Source organism: Gopherus flavomarginatus, chromosome 4 (assembly GCF_025201925.1).
Source record: "Gopherus flavomarginatus isolate rGopFla2 chromosome 4, rGopFla2.mat.asm, whole genome shotgun sequence".
Lineage (NCBI taxonomy): Eukaryota > Metazoa > Chordata > Testudines > Testudinidae > Gopherus > Gopherus flavomarginatus.
Window position 1 is genome coordinate 52,382,608 of NC_066620.1, and position 21,210 is coordinate 52,403,817.

General features: G+C 44.4%; 1 protein-coding gene across 1 annotated transcript in view; it reads left to right on the plus strand.

Moving 5' to 3' along the window:
- Positions 1 to 15,982: 15,982 nt before the first annotated feature.
- LYPLAL1 (lysophospholipase like 1) overlaps positions 15,983 to 21,210 on the plus strand; it is a 42,049-nt gene continuing 36,821 nt past the window's right edge. Inside the window, exon 1 of the mRNA XM_050950269.1 lies at positions 15,983 to 16,107. Within this exon, the coding sequence (XP_050806226.1) occupies positions 16,023 to 16,107 (85 nt within the window). The 5' untranslated portion in view covers positions 15,983 to 16,022. The remainder of the gene's footprint in view (positions 16,108 to 21,210) is intronic.

Genomic DNA, 21,210 nt, shown 5'->3' on the forward strand with positions numbered 1-21,210 from the left:
AAAATCCACCTCCAAGTACATTTGGCAATGTCTTTTCCCCCTTAGGGTCTTAAGTCCAATCACTCCAAAGTCCAACAACCCAAAAGTCTCTGTTTCTGGTCAGTGCCACCCCAGAGTTCAAAAGTTTGTCTGCAGAGTTTCTCCCCTTCCCCCCACAGCCTGGGTGGAAATGGGGGCATGCACAGGGTATTAAGGGGCACCTTACGTGGGCCAGGGGCCAACAGCTCCGTCTCTCCGTGGAATTCTGCTGCAGCCTTCACCACGACCAGCTCCACTCCACCAGCTATGCCGCTCCTCCAGCCTATCCCGCAAACCGCTCCACTCCGCTCACTGTTCCATGGGCTGCTCCAATGTGCTGCAAACTGCTCTGCCTCTCCGTGGAATTCTGCTGCAGCCTTCAGCACTACCAGCTCCACTCCACTCCACCAGCTGTGCCGCTCCTCCAGCCAACCCGTGAGCCGCTTCCGCAAACCACTTCGCTCACCGTTCCATGGGCTGCTCCAACATGCTGCAAACTGCTCCACTCTGCCAGCCGCTTAGCAATAGATCTTCAGGCTCCCCCACTAGTTAACACAGCACTCAGTGATCTCAGCTCAGTAAGCTTAGCTCTTTTAGCGATTTCTGCTCTTAGTGATTTCAGCTTGTGGTAGGGGAGCCTAGCTGCTGGTGTACCATTGGCCTAACATGAATTCAGCTCAGCAGCCTCTAGATGGACTCCTAATAGATTCAAAATTAGCTCTGCTCTTCAACAGTGGAGAGAGGAGGATGTGCAATTGGTGTTCCAGGCCCTCAAAAGGGGCCCATACCATCAAGTACACACACCAATCCCCAACCTCTCTCAATTCACTGGGTTTTGGCACCCATGTCCCTTGTCTAGCAAGCACCACCCACCTGATGGTGAGACATCTCTGTCACAAAGCAGTCCCACAGTTCCTCATCCACACAACCATGGCGACAACACTCCACTCCTCCCGCCCCAACAACAAAGAAACTGTCAAAACAACCATCCCAGGCTGCCGCGGACCATGCCAGGCGAGGTGGGTGTGCCAATGCAAATACTTGAAATTCCCTTCCACACTCCCCACAATTCACTTGCTACATTGAGACATTTTATAAATGGAACCCAGTATAGCTGCTTGCGCTCCCTTTGCTCATGTCCTGTGCTGTTTTAAACTTCAACAAACTTCATCTCTCCTGGTCCCTACTAACAAAATAAACCTTCCCAGGCAAGCCGATTTAAAAAAACAAAACAGATCTGTGAGTAAAATTAAAATCTAAGTCAACAATCAGAAACTTTGAAAAACAGAACCGTAATGTTGACTTCTAGTTAGCTAAGCAAGAATTTTGTAGGAGGTTAAGAAGATCTTTTGAAATGAAATGTAAATTATTCACTATCTGGAATGTTCAAAGTACTTCAACATTCTACCCATGAGTCTGTCTGACCTGATTGGCAGCAAAATAAATATGATGGGTGGTCTGTTTAAGGCACCTGTCCAAGTCCAATCACATTACATTTTCATAGTATCAACATTTGAAAACACTATAACTATTGCATCAACAAAAGTGCATGGGAATATCTCCAAAGCAGATGGCAACTAGCACATCACAAAAACATGCAGATCCTTGAGCCAATTCTATAGTTAAACAGCATCTACCACAGAGCAAAGGAAAGAGTAATTAGCATATTCAGACTTTCAGAACTTCCCAACATCAAATGCACACTGGGGACAGTAAAAGCGTAATTGCTCTCATGTACTATTTGCTTTCATTAGCACCATGCGCAGTTTGTGCTAAGTGATGCACTCTGAATCTGACACTATGCAAGTCGTTTTGAAAATACAGGCTAATTGTAGTGTAATAAAAAGCATAAAAATCCAATCAAAGATCTTCATATCACAAACATTTAAGTGCTTGGAGCAATCAGTTCTTCACAGGGATATTGATCTTCACATATCCATTTTTATTATCATATCCATACATATCTAATAAAGGCCTCATTTCCAGACATTGGTGCACCTAAAAATACTCACATATTTCATGCAGAATTTGTTCACACAACACATGACATGTGCACACACCATTTGTAAATATTTCTTAGACATCAAAGGGCCTAATTATGCTCTCAATTGCACTGGCACAAACCTAGACTTCAGTGGACTCAGTATGAATTTGCATTGATTTAACAGAGATTTTGCACATTGTCTGAAAACCTAGCTCTGTATGTCCAGTAGTGGTGGGTGAGTTATCCTGGTTCATTGTTGCCCAAATGTTTTATTTTTAGAATACCTTTAAGTGAACTAGATTCTAGTGGAAAGTGCCAGACTGACACAGAATGATGTGTATCTGTTACTCACAGGACTGAGTGCTTACATGAGTACAGGAATAATGGTGGCACATCTAGGTTCAGAAAAGTTACAACATTAACAGTGGCCAATCTAGCTTCTCGACACTGACCTGCTAATGTTTCTCAGTTTTCTTTAGCTTCTCTGCTGAGGGTGACAAGAAGTGTTTTTGTTATTGCTAACTGTGGTAGTAGGTTGTATGATGTGGATAAATGTCCAGCAGTAACAGAGCTGAGGATACTAGTTCGTTTCACATTCCCATCAGAAAGCAATGAGACAATAACTATAATAACTAGCAATCTGAAGCGGGTTTGAATCAGTCCTTTGAGACATGCAGCCCTCAGATTTCTCAAGAAACTAATAGGTCAAATGCTAATGCTATGGCCATGACTTGAAGTCCAACAACAGAAGGTTAAAAGTAGAAACATAAAGTCCAAGTAAATAAAATCATTAGAGAACAACCATCTTACTAAGCTTTATTACATTTGGCATTTATTACTGCTTGTACCTTGCACAGTACATCCAGACCTTATCTTATTATAAGATATCAAACCTGCAGTTTTGGGTTACAGTATAAGCTATTGAGAAAAATAATAAACTATGGCTTGATGAGTTTATATATTATGCTAACTCTCAACATTAAATGGAAATATTATTTTTTATTAAGAAATGCATTGGGCACTCCTTTTGTGTATTACGTTTTACATGAAAAAGATAAGCCACAGTGTGGCTTCCTTATCTTGAATGTTTAGACTGCAATCAGACAACAGTGCAATGTTTCACAACCAGAAATATATATGAACACTTTCTCAGATGAAGCAATGTGCTACACTTTGTGTTACAAGAAACACACAATATTTAAGTGGATAGTTCATATTCTTTTCTAATAACTATGTGTTTCCTTTTGCCTACTGCACTCTATCAATTTTCTTATAATGCCCTATATTTTTTCAGTATTAAAAAGGTTATGAGTCGATCTTGTCAAATAATCACAGAATTGCACTGGAAATGTGAATAAGATACTCATTTTCCCAAATGAAATGCTATAAATTTAGGCCAATATAAACTTGTCAGAATTATGCCTCTAAGTTTCACACCAGGGTGTGGTGCTGCACAGCTGGGGAGCTGAGCTAATAAGTGTTGAAAAATGAAAAATGCTGTTTTATGGCATCACATAAATTGGCAAAAATGTACTTACACCTACGCCCCACTTTCAAAAAATAAATGTTAAAATGTGGAAGCCATAAGGATCAGGTCCCAGTAGTATAAAAGTGGGAGGAGGGCAATAAGAAGGGTCTATCAGGGAGTTCTTTATTTAACCTATGTTTCTTAAACTGATACAAATTTGCAGAATATTTTACCTGTTGGATCCTAGAATGGGCAACTTTAACAAAATACTGTTAATAATAGGGTTGCCAACTTCTAATCACACAAAACCAAACACCCCTACCCTGCCTTCTCCAAGGCCCTGCCCCCGCTCATTCCATCCCCTTCCCTCCATTGCTTGCTCTCCCCTACCCTCACTCACTTTCACCAGGCTGGGATGGGAGGAAGGGGGGGGAGGCTCTGGCTGGGGGTGCAGGCTCTGGGGTGGGGCTGGGGATGAGGGGCTTGGGGTGTGGGAGAGGATGTTGGGGTGTGGGGGGTATGGGCTGTGGGCTGGGGTGTGGGCTCTGTGTGAAGCCAGAAATGAGGGGTTCAGGAGAGAGCTCCAGGCTGGGGCAGGAGGTTGGAGTGTGGGGGAGGGAAGGCGGAGGACTCCAGCTGGGGGTGCAGGCTCTGGGGTGGGGCTGGGGATGATGGGTTTGGGGTGCAGGAGGGGGCTGGGGCAGGGTGTTGGGAGGGTGCGGGCTCCAGGAGGGACTTTGAGTGCAGGAGTGGACTCTGGGTTGGGGCAGGGTGTTGGGGTATGGAGAGGATTTGGAGTGCAGGGTCCTGGCGGCACTTACCCCAGGAAGTGAGAAGCTTCCGGGAAGCGGCTGCCAGGTCCCTGCAGCCCCTAGAAGCATGGTCAGCCAGGGAGGCTTTGCGCACTGCCCTTGCTCTGAGGGCCAGCTCTGCAGCTCCCACTGGCCAGGAATCACGATCAATGGGAGCTGAGGGGGTGGCCAGAGAGGCTTCACGTACAGCCCTCATGCCTGTAGGCACCGCATCATAGGCACTAACTTTCTCTGGTGCCGGTCAGGCCCGGCTTTAGGAAGTGCGGGGCCCAATTCGAACACTTTCGGCGAGGCCCTGGCAGAGATGACTTAAAAAGAAAAAAGTGTAAAAAAAAGCCTTCCATTTCTTCCATGTATTATTTAGTTTCCATAACTATATAAATAATAAAATTGTATATTATGTACATTGCATCATATGTGCTGTTGATTGGTTATTAATGACTGCCATTTCACATGTGTGGGTCCCTGCCACTCCCTGGGGGCGTGCACATGTGTGGGTTCCCGCTGCTTCCTGCTTCCTGCTTCCAGGGCAGGGGGTTTGGTAGGGGCTGGCTGTGGGCACGGGGTGCAGAGCTGGCTGCAGGCAGCGGGGGGCGGGGCTGGTGCAGGCAGGGCAGAGGGTGCAGCAGAGGCAGCTGGAGCCCCGGCCCTTTAAAAAGCCCCCAAGCCCCCCGCTATCCCAGGGCTCTGGGGGCTATTTAAAGGGCCCGAGACTCCCCTGCTTCTACCCCACCCCGGACCTTTTAAATAGCCGTGGGAGCCCTGGGGAATGCATGGGGGCGGCAGGGCTCCGGCGGCTATTTAAAGGACTGGGGTGGCAGAGGCAGCTGGAGCCCTTGCCCTTTAAATAGCCCCCAGAGCCCCCTGCTACCCCAGGGCTCTGGGGGCTATTTAAAGGGCCCGGGAGCTCCAGCCGTGGGCACGGGGCTTGCGGCGCTCCGGCCAGAGCTCCAGCCGGGGCCGCGGGGCTTGTCATGCTCCGGCCAGAGCTCCAGCCAGGGCCGCGGGGCTTGTCGCGCTCCGGCCAGAGCTCCAGCCGGGGCCGCGGGGCTTGTCGCGTTCCGGCCAGAGCTCCAGCCAGGAGAGCGGGGCCGCGGTGCTTGTAGCACTCTGGTCAGAGCTCCAGCTGAGAGAGCGGGGCTGTGGGGCAGCCGCACTCCCGCCAGCGCTTTGGTCAGGGGAGCGGGGCCCTGGAAGACCCCGGAGCAGACCGCAGCCAGGGTAAGTAAAAAAATTTAAAAGGCGCCTAAAGCGCGGGGCCCTCTTAGGTGCGGGGCCCGATTCCCAGGAATAGGGCGAATCAGCCTAAAGCCAACCCTGGCGCCGTTGGGTGCCTGTGCCTCCCTGGCCCTGGCCCTGCCCCCGGCCCTGCCCCCACACCATCCTTGCCCCTGGCCCGGCCCCCATTCCTACCCCGTCCCCAAAGTCCCCGCCCTAACTCTGCCTCCCCTGCCCCTATTGGATCCCTTTCCCAAATCCCAGCCCCAGCCCCACCTCTTACCCAGTGCACCATGTTCCCCCTCCTCCCCCTCCCTCCCTGCCCTGCAAATCAGCTGGCGACGTGCTTGTGGAGGAGGCAGAGTTGAGCTGGAGCAGGAGGGCGGGGCAGTGCCACTGGAAGCTGCCGGTGATTGCTGAGCACCCACCAATTTTTTTCCGTGTGTGCTCCAGCCCCGGAGCACCCATAGAGTCAGCACCTATGGCTCCCATTGGTCATGGTTCCCAGCCAATGGGAGCTGTGGAGCTGTGGAGCCAGTCCTTGGGGCAGGGGCAATGCGCGGAGCCTCTCTGGCCGCCCTTCCATCTAGGGGCTGTGCAGGGGCCTGGAGGCTGCTTCCAGGAGCTGCATGGAGCTAGGGCAGGCAGGGAGCCTGCCTTAGCCCTGGGTCCCCACTGAGCTGCCAACCGGACTTTTAACCACCCGGTTGGTGGTGCTGACTGGAGCCGCCACAGTCCCTTTTTGACTGGGTGTTCCAGTTGAAACCGGACGCCTGGCAATCCCAGTTAAAAAACAATTTTAAACTTGGGCATTACTATAACAATTTCACCCTGTGTAATAAAAATGTGCTTTCTGTAGGTACAGTGCCATGGATATTGTAATGATATTAGAGAGCAGTGAGTCAAGAAGACATGCACCAGATTACCAACTCTGTTATAATCTGACATCTCTGTTGTCAGCCTGAGTTATTCCAGATTGACAGTGGGATAAGTGAGATCAGAATCTAGTACTAACATAGAAAAGCAAATTTAGTAATAATTTAAGAACTGCTGCATCACATAGTCCTATGCTCTCTTTGGATCTAGGATTGACCAGACAGCAAGTGTGAAAAATATGGACAGAGGGTGGGGGATAATAGGCACGTATATAAGATAAAACCCCAAATATTGGGACTGTCCCTATAAAATCAGGACATCTGGTCACTCTAATCAATACTGTCAACCCTCAGCATTGAAATATGAGTCAGGCCTCAAAAAATTATGAGATTGACACAGAAACAATGAGCTTTAAAAAAGAAAAAAAATCTGAATTATTTTTATTTGCTTTCTGGGTTGAGAGCCTTTATGGTTCATATTTTCAAATTTTTCTCTGCAAACAAGAGTGCTAAAAATTTACTTTCTTTTAAAAGCAAAGACAAAAGTCCTCATCTAATAATGTGATTCTGGACCAGAGTCTTTAAGAAAAATACAAGATATTGTGATAGTCACAATAAAATCACAAGAGTTGGCAACACTGAGTCCAGGATCAAGAATCTCTGGGCCCAAAAGCATGACTTATGACTAAATAGATAGATTTAAATAATCAATATTGTGGGCCCTATGCTGAAATGCTTGCTCAGCCAAACCTCTCATTGAAGTAAGGATTTTAATTTTAGACCCACGGAGTTTGCTTTGTACTGCATTTAAAATTGGCCAGAGATGGTGAGTTAAATAAGATATCCTGATCCTAAACTATCCCCCTCAGAGATCATGGTATAGGGGATGTCAAAGGGAAAGGGGTATGACCAGTATGCTTCTGCTTTCCAGTGATCTCCAGATGCTGCAATATAATTCCCTCTTATGCATGGCTGCAGCACTAGGATTGGGGAAGCACAAATCACCTCAGGCCCAATTGTACTATGTTACTAGATTAAGTTGCACCAGTGACCTGCTTTGAATTGGAGAAGAGTCCCCGCATTAGGCATTTGCACCACTATACAGCTACGTTTATCTATTGAGACCAGTTTGAATTTCTTTAATGTAGACAAGAATAGAGAAAAAGAGAGTGAGAGAACTTGCCTGTGTTCAATAACGTTAGAGACAAGGTGAGCGGGTATTATCTTTTATTGCACCAGCTTCTGTTGGTGAGAGAGACAAGCTTTCGAGCTTACACAGAGCTCTTCTTCAGGTCTGGGAAAGGAACTCCAAGCATCACAGCAAAGTGCAAGCTGGAACAGATTATTTAGCACAACTAGTTAGCACATATAAGGGACCATCCAAGGTACATTGTGGCAGTGGACCATTAACTCGAAAGCTTGTCTCTCTCACCAGCAGAAGCTGGTCCATTAAAAGATATCACCTCATCCACCTTTTCTGTTATTTATCCTGGGACGAACATGGCTGCAACTATACTTCAATAATGACAGGTTTCAGAGTAGCAACCATGTTAGTCTGTATCCGCACAAAGAACCACAAGTACTCCTGTTCTTTATACTTCAATAATGTTAGCATTTAAATGGTACCAATTAGGTGTTGATGTTCACACCTCATTGAGGGGAAAGGGACAAAGGAGAGGTGAGTTCCCGGATCTTTGCTGCTATTTCTTTAGCTGGAATTAGTTTTCTGCTAGACTGAGCTAACAAGGAGAAGAACATTGATTTACACCATGACAGCTGTTAATCTGCAATGGGAAAAAAATAGAAGCTTAATTTTTTCATAATAAAAGATCAGAATTTGCTGAGTATTTCAAAGTGCAGCCAAAAATGGGGAAAGAAATTAAAATCACCAATCTCTGATTTTTGTGCATCAGTGACTTTTTCCTATCCATGATATTAAGGCAGTTTTAAGGGATTTTGCTATGTGTGCTTCAGTGAGAAATTTACAATCTCACTCATTCAGATTATCCCCCCAAGTGTCTGACAGCAGTAGCCTCTTGGCCAGTCAGTCTGGGAAGAGAAAACGTACAATAATGTCACAAGGGAAAGGAGGAGAATTCACTGAGCTTTAATAAAATTTCAGGTCACGTCCATCGAGCATTCTCAGAAGTGATTTTTCAATTATTTATACTTTTTGCCTTCCTGACACAAAACTTAGGGAAGCATATGCATCCTTGAGAACATTTCCAAGGTTCATGCTTCAGCCATTTTTGTTTAACCCTGTACAAAATAAGCAAGGTTAAAATTATTTTACTGTAGGTAAAGTATTTTTTTCCCACTTTCCCATAACTCAACAATTGCTGAAGGAATTCTATCCAAACATTAAAAAATAAATCACCTTCAGGAAGAAAGAAATCATAGAACATTTCCACCCTAAATAAGAATGTTTCAGCAAACCCAGGGGGCTTTATTAATAAATTCTTACTCATGTATTAATTTGTACTGCAGTAGTGCCTGAGAGCTCTAGTCAGGACCAGAACCCCATTGTTCCAGGAACTGTACAAACAGAACAAAAAGAGAGTCCCTGCCACAAAGAGCTTATAGAAACTGCTTGTGCTGGCAAGTGATGTAGTAACAGAGGGCTGAAGAGAAAGAAGGTTGACTGATGATTAGAAAGGGCTTGGGTAATGGGATTTTTTCTGCATTTGCCTGTACAAACCTTTTGATAAGCCTGTGGGTGATACTAACTACTCTGTTTGAACTACAACTCCAATGAGGTACTGTGGTGCATTTCAGAATTGAAATATTTTGTTTTTTTACTGAAAAGTCAAACTTTTCCATGGAAAACTTTGAGGAAAACTATTTTTTATTTTTATTTTAGCTGGAACAATGAGTGGTCAGAAGTGCAGACTGTATTAGAGTGCTACTGAAGCCAGTGTAGAAATATGATATACCAGAGAAGGTATTCTTAACCATACGCTATCAGGGCAAGGTCTACGCTGAAGAATTTTAGTAGACAATTGCTACCAGAAATGCAGCAGTTCTGGTGGGAAATGTTTGCTAAAACTCCCTCTTGAAGGTAAGGCCATGATACTTACAGAAAAGAGAAGACTAATAAAGAAGACATTCCATGTGAATTGTGGTTCAAAGCAATGCCACAGCTTTCCTTTTCTTTTAATCTGTTTTGGGAATGCAAAGTTCAGGAGGCAGTTTATTTGTGTCTAATCGTTGTAACCGGCATGGTGGCCTTCACAGGAAGAATGAACAGGCAAAAGGAAGGAAGGATAGGAAAGAATCAGAGAGATTTGGGGTTCATTTCTGATGCCTTCCGTTCTGGAAAAAAGCAATAAAATTATATCTACTGTTTACTCAACTTATCTGGATGAACACCAAATGCTAAACATGGGACCTATAAGTGGTGGGAGTGTCAGGGACAATGTCCCAACATATACTTCGTGCTTAATTTCCATACCAGAATCCCTGCTTATATCAACTCCATCTGCATGCAAACATAAACCCGTTAGAAATAAAAATCTATATAGCACCTGTGGGCCAACTGACTCATAAAAAAGAAAATGTTGAATGAATACAAGCTGACCACAAACTGTATTTTTCAATAAATAGAGCCTTTAGATTTTCATTTAGATGTCTATAGGTGGGAGCAAAGAGAAGAGAGACTCAGATCCCTGTATGTAATTATAGCAGGCTAGATGTTACATACCCCTGACATAAAAAGTACTCTGCAGCATATTGTTTTCAGCTAAAATTAACTTTGAAGTGTAAAACCACTTCAAATGAGAAAAAAAAACTTCAAAAAAGCTACAGATGGGTCAAATTCTTGTGCATTCCTCTGACTAGGTTGAAGATTAGTACATATATATCAGAGAGCACGATGGGTGGCATTCGATACTGAGAAGCAGAATAATGAAAGTGAATATTAATTTTGAGCTATGACCAAAGCCAAATATGCCCCTATGTGTTCATTTAAACGTTTATTTAGAGTTTGTTTTAAGACAAAAACGTAATACCTATACTGTGTATACTCAGTGAAAGGAAAAAATAGTAGTGCTCTCAACAGAAAATGTGTTGGTTTTTAGTGGTGTAGAAAGGAATTATTTTTATTAATATTGTGGTATACAATAAACCCTTTGAAGACATATTACACGTCTGTATGAGTGACTTTTCTTTTACATCAGAACATGCAGTATAAATTGCTCAGTCCTACACAATTTGCAAACTACTACTACAGTGGCTATACCTGTCAAGGATTATTATTATATATTGTTATATTGTTAAAATAATCTGTTCAAATTTAACCTTCTCCTGATTAGTAAAGCTGTATGCTTGCAATGGCCATAATTGCCATGATAAAACCACGGGCTAGAATTCTTCCATCGACCTAGTGCTGTCAATGCTAGGTCACATTAGGTCTGCTTGAATGCAGTTGAGTGCTGGGGTGGGGGAGAGAGGGAAAGAGTGTCCTAGGGAATCAGTTGGGCTAGCATCCACCTCCATTGTTTGTGTTGGGTTATCTCTAAAGTTTGAAAGATATTACAGCCTTCCCACAGAGGTCATAGAGATCCTTCCATTGACTTCAAGGAAAGTTAATGACAGCCTTTAATTGGTTTTTAATAAAAATAAACAATTAAATCATGTGCCAAGACTGTGCCTCCCCCTCTCTAACTTTAAAAAAAATAATTTAAAACATGCCAAATCAATACATTGCCAAACAAACCCAAGATTATTTTTTTCCAGTTTGGCTCTGGCATCCAGTCTTCCTCACTGACACAGAGTAACTCTCTACCTATAAAGATAACTGGACTTGCCTCTATTATTTGAAATTCAGACAAAAGCAAAACAAGAGGCAGAGACATAGACAATTTTTTTTCTACATAGCTAAGTCAGATAGCAATATCCTACCTTTGCCCAGGATAACCCCTCGCTTTTATGAGCACTAGAATTTACCCACAAACAGAATCATGAAATGTGAAGTAATGTTATTAATAAATAAGGATAATTAAAAATATGAATATGTCTTATGATAATGATTGAAGTTTCCTGGTTAACCCATTTTAAAAGTCAATATTAATCAACAATATCAATATTGGAGATATCACATTCTTTGAATAGAAAATAATTAGTATCTCAGATAATAACTGTTGGCAAATGTTCACTTTTTATGCTGATCACTACATTTGCCTCTTTTCTTTGTGACCACTACTTTATTGGAATTTTGCATTCTTGTGTTGTGCAACTGTAATCTTACAAAGCTTGACAAAACGCTGAATTCAGTCCTCTGCCCATTAAAGTAAATTCATTCAATTTCCATTAAATTCAGAAAGGTTTGGGTTTTTTTCCTATTTACTTATTGAACTATGGAGAACATGTAACCAGAGCTAAGCCTGATTTTCTTAAAGTATAAAATTAAGTGGAACAATACCTCTTAGAACAGCATAATGCTTCTGGATACACAGTGAAGATATTTGCATATATCTTAGATATGCAGCATGCCATATACATGTGCCACTGCAAGTCACAGTGATGCCCACAGATTTGATGGCCTAGGTATGCTAGGAAATGGTACTCCATGATGGTAAAAGAGAGAGTAATTCAAACAGAAATATGAGCACATGTTCTTCATATTACACATACACTGATATTTCACCTACATAACCCACAGCCATTGTTAAGGTAATAACACACTACCTCAAGGGGTTATAAGGTTTCATTACATTTTTAAGGACTAACAGGTGTGCCCATCTGGCTTGCCAAATACTTCATGATGAACTGCAAAACTAAACTGTAAACTCATTATTCACCCTCTGGATCACACTACACCTGGTCAGTGAAATGGCAGTATTGGGATTTGTTTGGTTGTCCTTACTTGAATGCTATGGACCTCAAATCACCATGGTAGTGGTTAATCTACACAGCACCAAAATATTCTTATGGCCTCAATGAAAGCATACATGCTACATAAAAGTGGGCAAGGGACACAGTGTAATACATGAGAACTCCTATGCCTTCTCACAAGGTATTCAGACCCGCAGAACAGTAAAAGCTATCAAAAGCAACAAAGTAATTATGTACAGGGATGGCTTTAAGGATGGGCAAAATTGTCAATGTCTATTGGGCCTTTCACAATGTTGGGTCTGTCTAGGTCCCTCACTTTGTGATATTCCTTGAAGAGTCACTAAGGAAAGTCTCTACCACCTGGTCTCCCTCAGTTCATTTGCCAACTGGACCTTTATCTGTAAAACTACACCTGGTCACACTGAAACTTAATTACATTTCCAGACTTGAACAGCGACATGAAAGAAACAAACCTCCTTTACTGTTTGCTCCATGGTTTGCCTACCATATGGCATTTCTAAATATAGAAACCACAAACCTAAAATGTATTCTATAAATAGATTAAAACAGAGGAAAGGGAACAACAATGAAAGCTTCTGAGCCAGTCTCAAATAGAAGGAACTGACAAGGGTTTGATTTGTTCTGGTAGCAAAGGTGGATTCATATCAACTGTCATGGTTTGGTGCTAGCTGCATCTTTGACCTCCTCTGGTCTCTCTAAGTGCACCCTCTCAGGTGACAGCCCTCTCACCTTCACCTTTCTCAGGAGCAGAATCCTGGCATTCTCCCAGTCACAGAGCAGGTCTTGGGCTTACCCCTCTGTGTACCAACCACAATTGCTCAGCTAGCCAGACTGGGTTCGGCACCTCCAGTTCTTCCCATTGGAACTGTGACCAGTAGTGAATACAGTAACTCAAAACAGGCTTCTTAAAACCAAGTATTGTTTAATTGTAACAACAGGAACGCAGCATAATGGGAGAAGAGAATTTTAAAACAATAACATTTTATTTTACTTAAAATCTGACCATCCTGAAATGAAGATCTAGGCAGGTAAAGCTTCCTCAAGGCATCCCAGGGCCATCTACCCCCATCAATAGAGTGCAGTATTTTTAAATCCCTCTCTGTCTTTTGATCTTCCCTCTTTCATGGAGGCGTATGCGTGTGACTGAGTTCTAGGAAAGCTAGTCTGGCAAGCCCTCCAGCGGGCGGAAATAGAATATTACAGTTAATAATCCTGGATGTTGCTGCAGAGCTCCTATGTGGGGTATTGTTCATCTTCTTGGGTCCATTTCCTGACCACACAGACACTGAATTAACCCAATATATGCATGCAATAAACATTTTTACAATACTCAGACCAACATATCGAGCACATAGCTATGAAGGAAGTAGGTGATGCCTGAATTATTTTATATTGTATGTCCATCTGTTAGATTGTTATTGTGTGGTTTCCTATACAACTACAAGGGATTAATCCCAACAGGAGTGACAGCACGTAAGCTAGAAAGCAGATAATATTTGCATGTAGACCCATTTGCTGACATCTAGAAGGTTAATGCAGAGCATCAATTGCTTTGAAGTATACACCTGTTCCTCCCCCTGGTCCCCTGTGGACCACATAAAATGGTGTAAGAGACACAGGGAACTGACAAAGACTTTAGGAGTAGATAAAAGGGCAACCCCTGAAGAAAAGGGAGAGAGAGCGAGCTTGCATGGATGTTGACTGTCCTCTCTAGACCAAAGAAGTAGGGCACCTGGGATAAACCAGCCTTACCTAAAGCATTAGGTAAGACAGATATGGGTTTAAACTGTTCATGTTGTGTTAAAAATCTTTTTCTTGTTATGCTTTGTTCCTGTTTAGATTAAGCAATACGGAGGCTGTTGTTTGGGTCACTGTATGCACCAGCTCCTGAAGGGAAGAATTGCAGGGACTGAATCTAGTCCTGGTTGGTCCATCGGAGGCTGTAGTCCAGGAACTAGTCTGAGGCCAGGTCTACATTAAAAGTTAGAGCAGCAAAGAGTCCTGTGGCACCTTATAGACTAACAGACGTATTGGAGCATGAGCTTTCGTGGGTGAATACCTTGCATCCGACAAAGTGGGTATTCACCCACGAAAGCTCATGCTCCAATATATCTGTTAGTCTATAAGGTACCACAGGACTCTTTGCTGCTTTTACAGATACAGACTAATACGGCTACCCCTCTGATTAAAAGTTAGGTGGTCCCAGCTATGTTGTGCATGGGTGTGAAAAATCCACCCCTCTGAGCGACACTGTTAGGCTGACCCAGCACAGGCAGCACTAGGTCAATGGAAGAATTCTTCCATCAACCTACCTACCACCTCTGAGGGAGATGGATTAACTACAGCAATTGGAGAAACCCTCCCATCACTGTAATGAGTGTCTACACTGAAGCGCTACAGCAGCACTGCTGCAGCGTTCCTAGTGAAGACATAGCCTATGAGTGGGAGAATCATGGAATTCCACCCCAGAGGGAAGTGAAGACACAAGGCCTGTCACTTGAGCGGGGGCACTTAGAACAGAGTGAGGTCAAATATGCAACAGTAGTATTGATAGATTATTAAAGGCAACCCTGAATCCATCATATAAAATTCTGAATGTACCACACAATGCCGCTTCAGGCGTTAATAATAATAATAGTTAGCACTTTAAGCATCCCAGTTTGGAGCATTTTCCTGCTCATCCCTGTTCTAACGATATAGTGATGTCTGTGCTGATCTTTGGGACCTGTTTTGCAACATGAAACTTTATTTTGTAGGGGGCTTGGGAAATATCCAAAATGACAGTAACAAAGTTCAGTGTGGTTCTCATTTCCTGTTTTGTTTTTGGGGGGTTTTTCAAAGTAGAAAGAAAAAAAAATTCAATGGTCAGCCAGGGATGCAGGATCAGTGCTCTCTTTCTGTGCCTGTTAGTGAGAAAATGAGAATCTTTAGCGTTTAATCTTCTAGGACTTGTGGTGATAGCACTGCTACTTCTCACAGTCCCTTTGCCATTTCTTCACTTCCTACCACTTGTACTTTTTTCCACAACCCCATTTTTTAAAACCACACAGTGGCAGCTACAGATGATTTAAAAAATGACATTTCTGTGAAAAATCTGTCCCTTTTCTTGCAATTCCCCCCCCCCTTTGGAATTTTCCAACCAACTCCCCTTCCAGCAGCTCACTGCAGCGGATGCCTGCCCTGATCTCTGCTCCCTTGGGAAACTGGCTTCATAACAAAACCCATTATTGCAAGTGAGTCACAAGGGCGCAGGTGGGGATCCAAAGGATCGGATTATATGCCCACCCTAGGCTAGGATTGCCACTTTATTGGAAGCAGCTAGCCTGGCTGGGATAGCAGTAAGGATGCTCAGTACCCACTGTCAGCTCTCCAGTTTTATGGGTCAGGCTCATCCCAGATGGCCGGTGTTTTTTTTCTGTACTACGGAGATGGCACCCCTACGTGACTAGGCAAGGTATGGAGGGGCCCAGGGGCACTGGTGCCTATGCAGCTGCAGCTCAGATCAAACCAGAACTGATGGCGAGAAGCAAAGCTGGCACAGCCCTGCCTGGGCCACACTCGCCTTGGGGTGGTGGTGGGGGGAGGAGGGCTGTTTAGGGAAGCTCCTGGGAAGGGGAGAGCAGCCTCAAGCCTCCCACAGCCCGGCGCGCGCCTCACCTACAACCCGCAGCCTGGCGCGCGGCCGCCCCACCTCCACGCGGGGCGGAGATAGACAGCGAGCGAGCTAGCGAGCCGCGCCGGCGCGGGACGGGAAGCTGGGCCCGCCCTGCGCTTGGCAGAGGGGAGCCGCGGCCATGGCGGGCAGCGCCGCGCTGCAGCGGAGCGTTGTGTCCCCGGCGGGCAGGCACCGCGCCTCGGTGATCCTGCTGCACGGCTCAGGTGCAGGCCTCAAGGCGCTGTGTCCCCAGGCACTTGCGGGGGGGCGCTAGGCTGGGGCCAGCCCGGGGACCCTGCCCCACTCTGCATGGGTGGGGGCCGCTGGGCTGGGGCGAGCCTCGGGGCCCTGCCCTATCTGCAGGGAGGTGGCTGAGTTTGGGCCTTAGCGGTGTGTTGTCCGGCAGTGGTTAGTGCAGAAGTACGGACCATCTTGAATTTAGGCTGGAGGCTCAGGGCTTTGCTGATGTGAGTGGCACTCCTACCTTTAATGACATGGCTCCAGTGAGTAAGGGCTCAAAATCAGACCCCTGACCTCACCATGCCTCATTCTCCACCTGTAAAATGGCAATAGGGGCAGTAGAGGGACTCTTGTCAGTTTGAAATCTAGACAATTTAAAAAACTGAGTTAAAATGAGTTTGAGGTTCTGTATCTGCTCCCAAATTCCCATGCTAGTTTTTGTGGTTTTACGCACACAATTTCCTCCCCTTTCAAAAATGTTTTTCTCTCTCCCCTGCTGCAGTCTGCACACAAATAACAGGGAAACTAAGGCTACAAATCCTGCAAACACTTAGGCCATGTCTAGACTAGGATAAAAAGTGCGGTAGCTAACATCCTAACTGATGCATTTTAAAAGTCTAGTGTAGACAAGGTGGGATGTATTTTAATATATATACATAAAGCTGAGGCTCCTCCTCAGCTTTAACTTGACCAGTTCAGCATGTGTTAGCAAATATAATATTTATCCTAGGCTAGACAAGGCTTAAGTATATGGATAACTGAATTCATGCAGGGGATCACCTTCATAAGTAAAAAATTATGTGCACAAAAAGTTTACAGGAACGGGGTAACATTTTCAAAAGTCCCTAAATCAGTGGGACGGGTGCTCCTGTATCATGTAAATGCTTCTGAAATCCCCAACCCAGTTCCTACCTGACCAGACAGGTGAAATGTTTAAACTGACTATACAAAAATGCTTTTTAATTGCACAGAGTGAACAAACCGAAAAAATAATTTCCTCCATTATAAGTTATAGTCATTTCAGGTGTTGTTTGTAACAACATTAGGTTAAAAAAAATAACATCAAGTGGAAGTGTAATCTTGAAATTGACTGTCTCTAATTAATTAAGGGTATGCATAAGTATTTGCTGGAGTAAGGCTTTAGGACTTCATTCTGTTGTGTCTACAGGCATCTGTCAGTGCTTGAATTAGATCTCTTAAAGTTTTTTTTACTGATATGTGTATAAGCATGATGTTTATATTTGATTTGACAAAGTATTCATATGTGTTTTTATTTTTATAATCCAGTTTGAATTTAGTTTATTAAACCAGGACTGTCAAAACTGTTTTGATTTCGCAAAGCATACAGATGAAGGGGAGTTAATACAATATGCTCAGCTTCTCCTGTTAACTCTAATACTTTAATGCTGAAGGAAATAATTTCCTCTTATTTTGTAGAAGTGGGGGAAGATTATGGTTAGAAGTTGATTCCACAAATGGTTTAAGAACTGTACAATTTTTCATTTTTGTTATAACTCTATTCATAATATTTACAATGGAGCTGTAAGGAAAAGTAAGAGTGCTCTTTTATCTGGTTTTATTTAACAGTTCTGCAGAGTGGGTTCCAAAGCAAGGGTAGCCCATTATGGGCTGGCATGTTACACTGCATTGATGTCCTCCGGACAAAGCAACAGCTGAGTGGCAATCCCATGAATCCATTTTTTTTTTCTTAACGGTTGCCACCAGTTAATTGTAATAAGATGACGAGTTGACCCCAGAATGAATGGGAAGGTAGCAGGGAACTCCCCATGCAGTAAATCCAGCGTTAGCATCAAGCAACATAGTAGTTCAGCAAGAAGAGCAGTGGTCTGGAGTCAGGCCTTAAATCTGTAATCATTTTGTAGACAGATACTCAACTCTGTGTATGTGTCTGAGAGAGACATGGAGGGTCGGAGAAGTTTGGCCACTCATGGTGGAAAGGGAAATTAAAACTTGTGTTTTTATTTTAAAAGGAAAAGGTAGCAATCGGTACCACAGCTAGCTGATTTTAGCTACAGGCTTTGAAATAGGTCCCTGAAACTGAATTGGTTGTGCATTATTCATTCTTCATAGTACTGTTCAGAAGACAAGATAGTGTTAAAATAGTATGTAAAAATGTCTGAAGTCCAGCCCTTTTTGATGTGTGCTTTTTACATAACAGAAATTAGTTGCATCCAAATGGGAGCCCTGGTAATTATGACATTGTTAGGGCAATGATGACAGTTGGTATGTGAGGGTCAAAGTCTCTTAACTAACAAGTCTTCTGCAAGCTCTTCGAACAGACTTGAAGCACGGTAGCCGCTAGTCTACATTAGAAGATGCTCTATGCCGATGGGAGAGAGCTCTCCCGTCAGCATAATAAAACCATGTTTGCAAGAGGCAGTAGCTGTGTTCTCCTGCCAACATAGTGCTGTCCACACTGGAGCTTAGGTCGGTGTAACTTAAGCCGCTCGGGGAACTGAAGCTTATTCACACCCCTGACCAAAATAAGGGTATGTCTACATCTACAATTTTGCAGCGCTGGTTGTTACAGCTGTATTAGTACAGCTGTATAGGGCCAGCGCTGCAGAGTGGCCACACTTACAGCAACCAGCGCTGCAAGTGGTGTTAGATGTGGCCACACTGCAGCGCTGTTGGGCGGCTTCAAGGGGGGTTCGGGGAACGCGAGAGCAAACCGGGGAAGGAGACCAGCTTGCCCGCGGTTTGCTCTCGCGTTCCCCGAACCCCCGAGCAAGCAGGTCTCCTTCCCTGCGGTTTCCAGGGGGGTTGCAGGGAAGGAGACCTGCTTGCTCGGGGGTTCGGGGAACGCGAGAGCAAACCGGGGAAGGAGACCAGCTTCGCCGCAGTTTGCTCTCGTGTTCCCCGAACCCCCCTGCAAACCGCAGGGAAGGAGACCTGCTTGCTCGGGGTTCAGGGAACGCGAGAGCAAACCGCAGGGAGGGAGACCTGCTTGCTCGGGGATTCGGGGAACGCGAGAGCAAACCGGGGAAGGAGACCAGCTTTGCCGCGGTTTGCTCTCGCGTTCCCCGAACCACCCTGCAAACCGCAGGGAAGGAGACCTGCTTGTTCGGGGAACGCGAGAGCAAACCGGGGAAGGAGACCAGCTTCGCCGCAGTTTGCTCTCGCGTTCCCTGAACCACCCAGCAAACCGCAGGGAAGGAGACCTGCTTGCTCGGGGGTTCGGGGAACGGGAGAGCAAACCGGGGAAGGAGACCAGCTTCGCCGCGGTTTGCTCTCGCGTTCCCCGAACCACCCTGCAAACCGCAGGGAAGGAGACCTGCTTGGTCGGGGTTCGGGGAACGCGAGAGCAAACCGGGGAAGGAGACCTGCTTGATTACCAGAGGCTTCCTCAGGTATGCTGGGATACCTGCTTATTCCACGAAGGTCAAGAAAAGCGCTGGTAAGTGTCTACACTTGATTACCAGCGCTGGATCCTCTACACCCGAGACAAAACGGGAGTACGGCCAGCGCTGCAAACAGGGAGTTGCAGCGCTGGTGATGCCCTGCAGATGTGTACACCTCCTAAGTTGCAGCGCTGTAACCCCCTCACCAGCGCTGCAACTTTGTGATGTAGACAAGCCCTAAGTTATACTGACATAAGTGGTAGTGTGTACAAGCCCTGATTCCCAGCTTTATGCATGCTCCTGCTGACACTCAAAGCTGAAATGTCACTAGAGAAAGGGGAGATAATGATGATGTCTCCTGTATCACAAAGAAAACATATAAAGATCTATGGCCCCAATCCTGCAAATGCTTATAAGCATGGACGCCTAATTTTGATTTGCAGAATCAAGGCTTATGTTCTCTAATGAAGGACAGGTATTTGTAGGGAAAGGAATTTTATTTTCAAGCTTTTAAAAGTTTGTGCATCTTAGAAAACCCATCTCTAGTGCATCTTAGTGCATCTTAGAAAACCCATCTCTTCCAAATTTGACTATTGAAAACTAGATTTGCTTTGATTCCAGCCTAAACTAGTCACAAGATTAAAGTTACTCATGAGCATGTTTGCAGGAGTAAATCCACAATGGGTTCCTAGTTATGTCTTTAATTTGTATATAGATTTTTTTTTAAACGGCAAATCCAAAATAAACAGTGTACAATTTTTGGGCCCAATCCTGGAAAGACTTACTATTGAGGCTAGCACTTACTACTGTGAGTTATTTGTGATTTGACATAAATAGGGCTATTCTAGTACATTTTGTGCTTGGCAGTAAGCAGTGGCAGGACAGGGTCCTTTTGCCTTCCATTCATTAACTGAAGCATAATCTCAGTAGTATTTATTTACATTTTATTTTGTAAATAGTGTCTCGGGAGCTTTCTTTGTTGAAACCTAAAGCAATAAAAAGCCTTTTCCACGCAAGGGCTTGTCTTCACTGCAACAGTTACCTTGAGTGAATACACTGGAGTTATCTCACTCAGGTTAGCCTGGTTCCATTGAGGATGACTAGACTGTAAAACAATACTTCAAGTACACAGTGATATGGATAAGTAGCACAGAGTGATTGGATTAGCCACTGATCAGTTTCTGTAACTCAAGATGCTGCTTCTCCATTGCTTTATTTGCTGGAGTGTCAGTACCCCTAGAGCTTCATCCCACTTCCCTGACTGGTCAGCTGGCTCCAATTTAAAGAAACACTTAACTCAAGTTAGACATTTTTGTGTGTTTGGATGAGAGTTGGATAGGTTAGGGGCAAAACTCGAGTTATTCATTGAGAACACTGCAGATGTTCACTGAAGATAAGAGCTTTAAAGGAGGAAAAAATGAATGTTTGATGTTTGTAAGGCACTTTGAAAACATTGAATCTGCAAGGATCCACACATGTGGACCTGTTTGTAGGATCACGGACTAAACTGTTGTTGGATGTTGGCCGGAGCTACAAAATTCAGACCCTGATCTCAGCCAACTCTAAGAAACGGACTGGTTTGGATTTAGGATTTTGATCAGCCTGTCATAATTCTAGGAGCCAGATGTTTGGATCTAGGTTCATATTTTGAACTCCTTTTTACCAAGAGTTCAGGGGAATTTGGATCTGAGATTTTAGTTAGTCTATTTCTAATAAAAACATCAC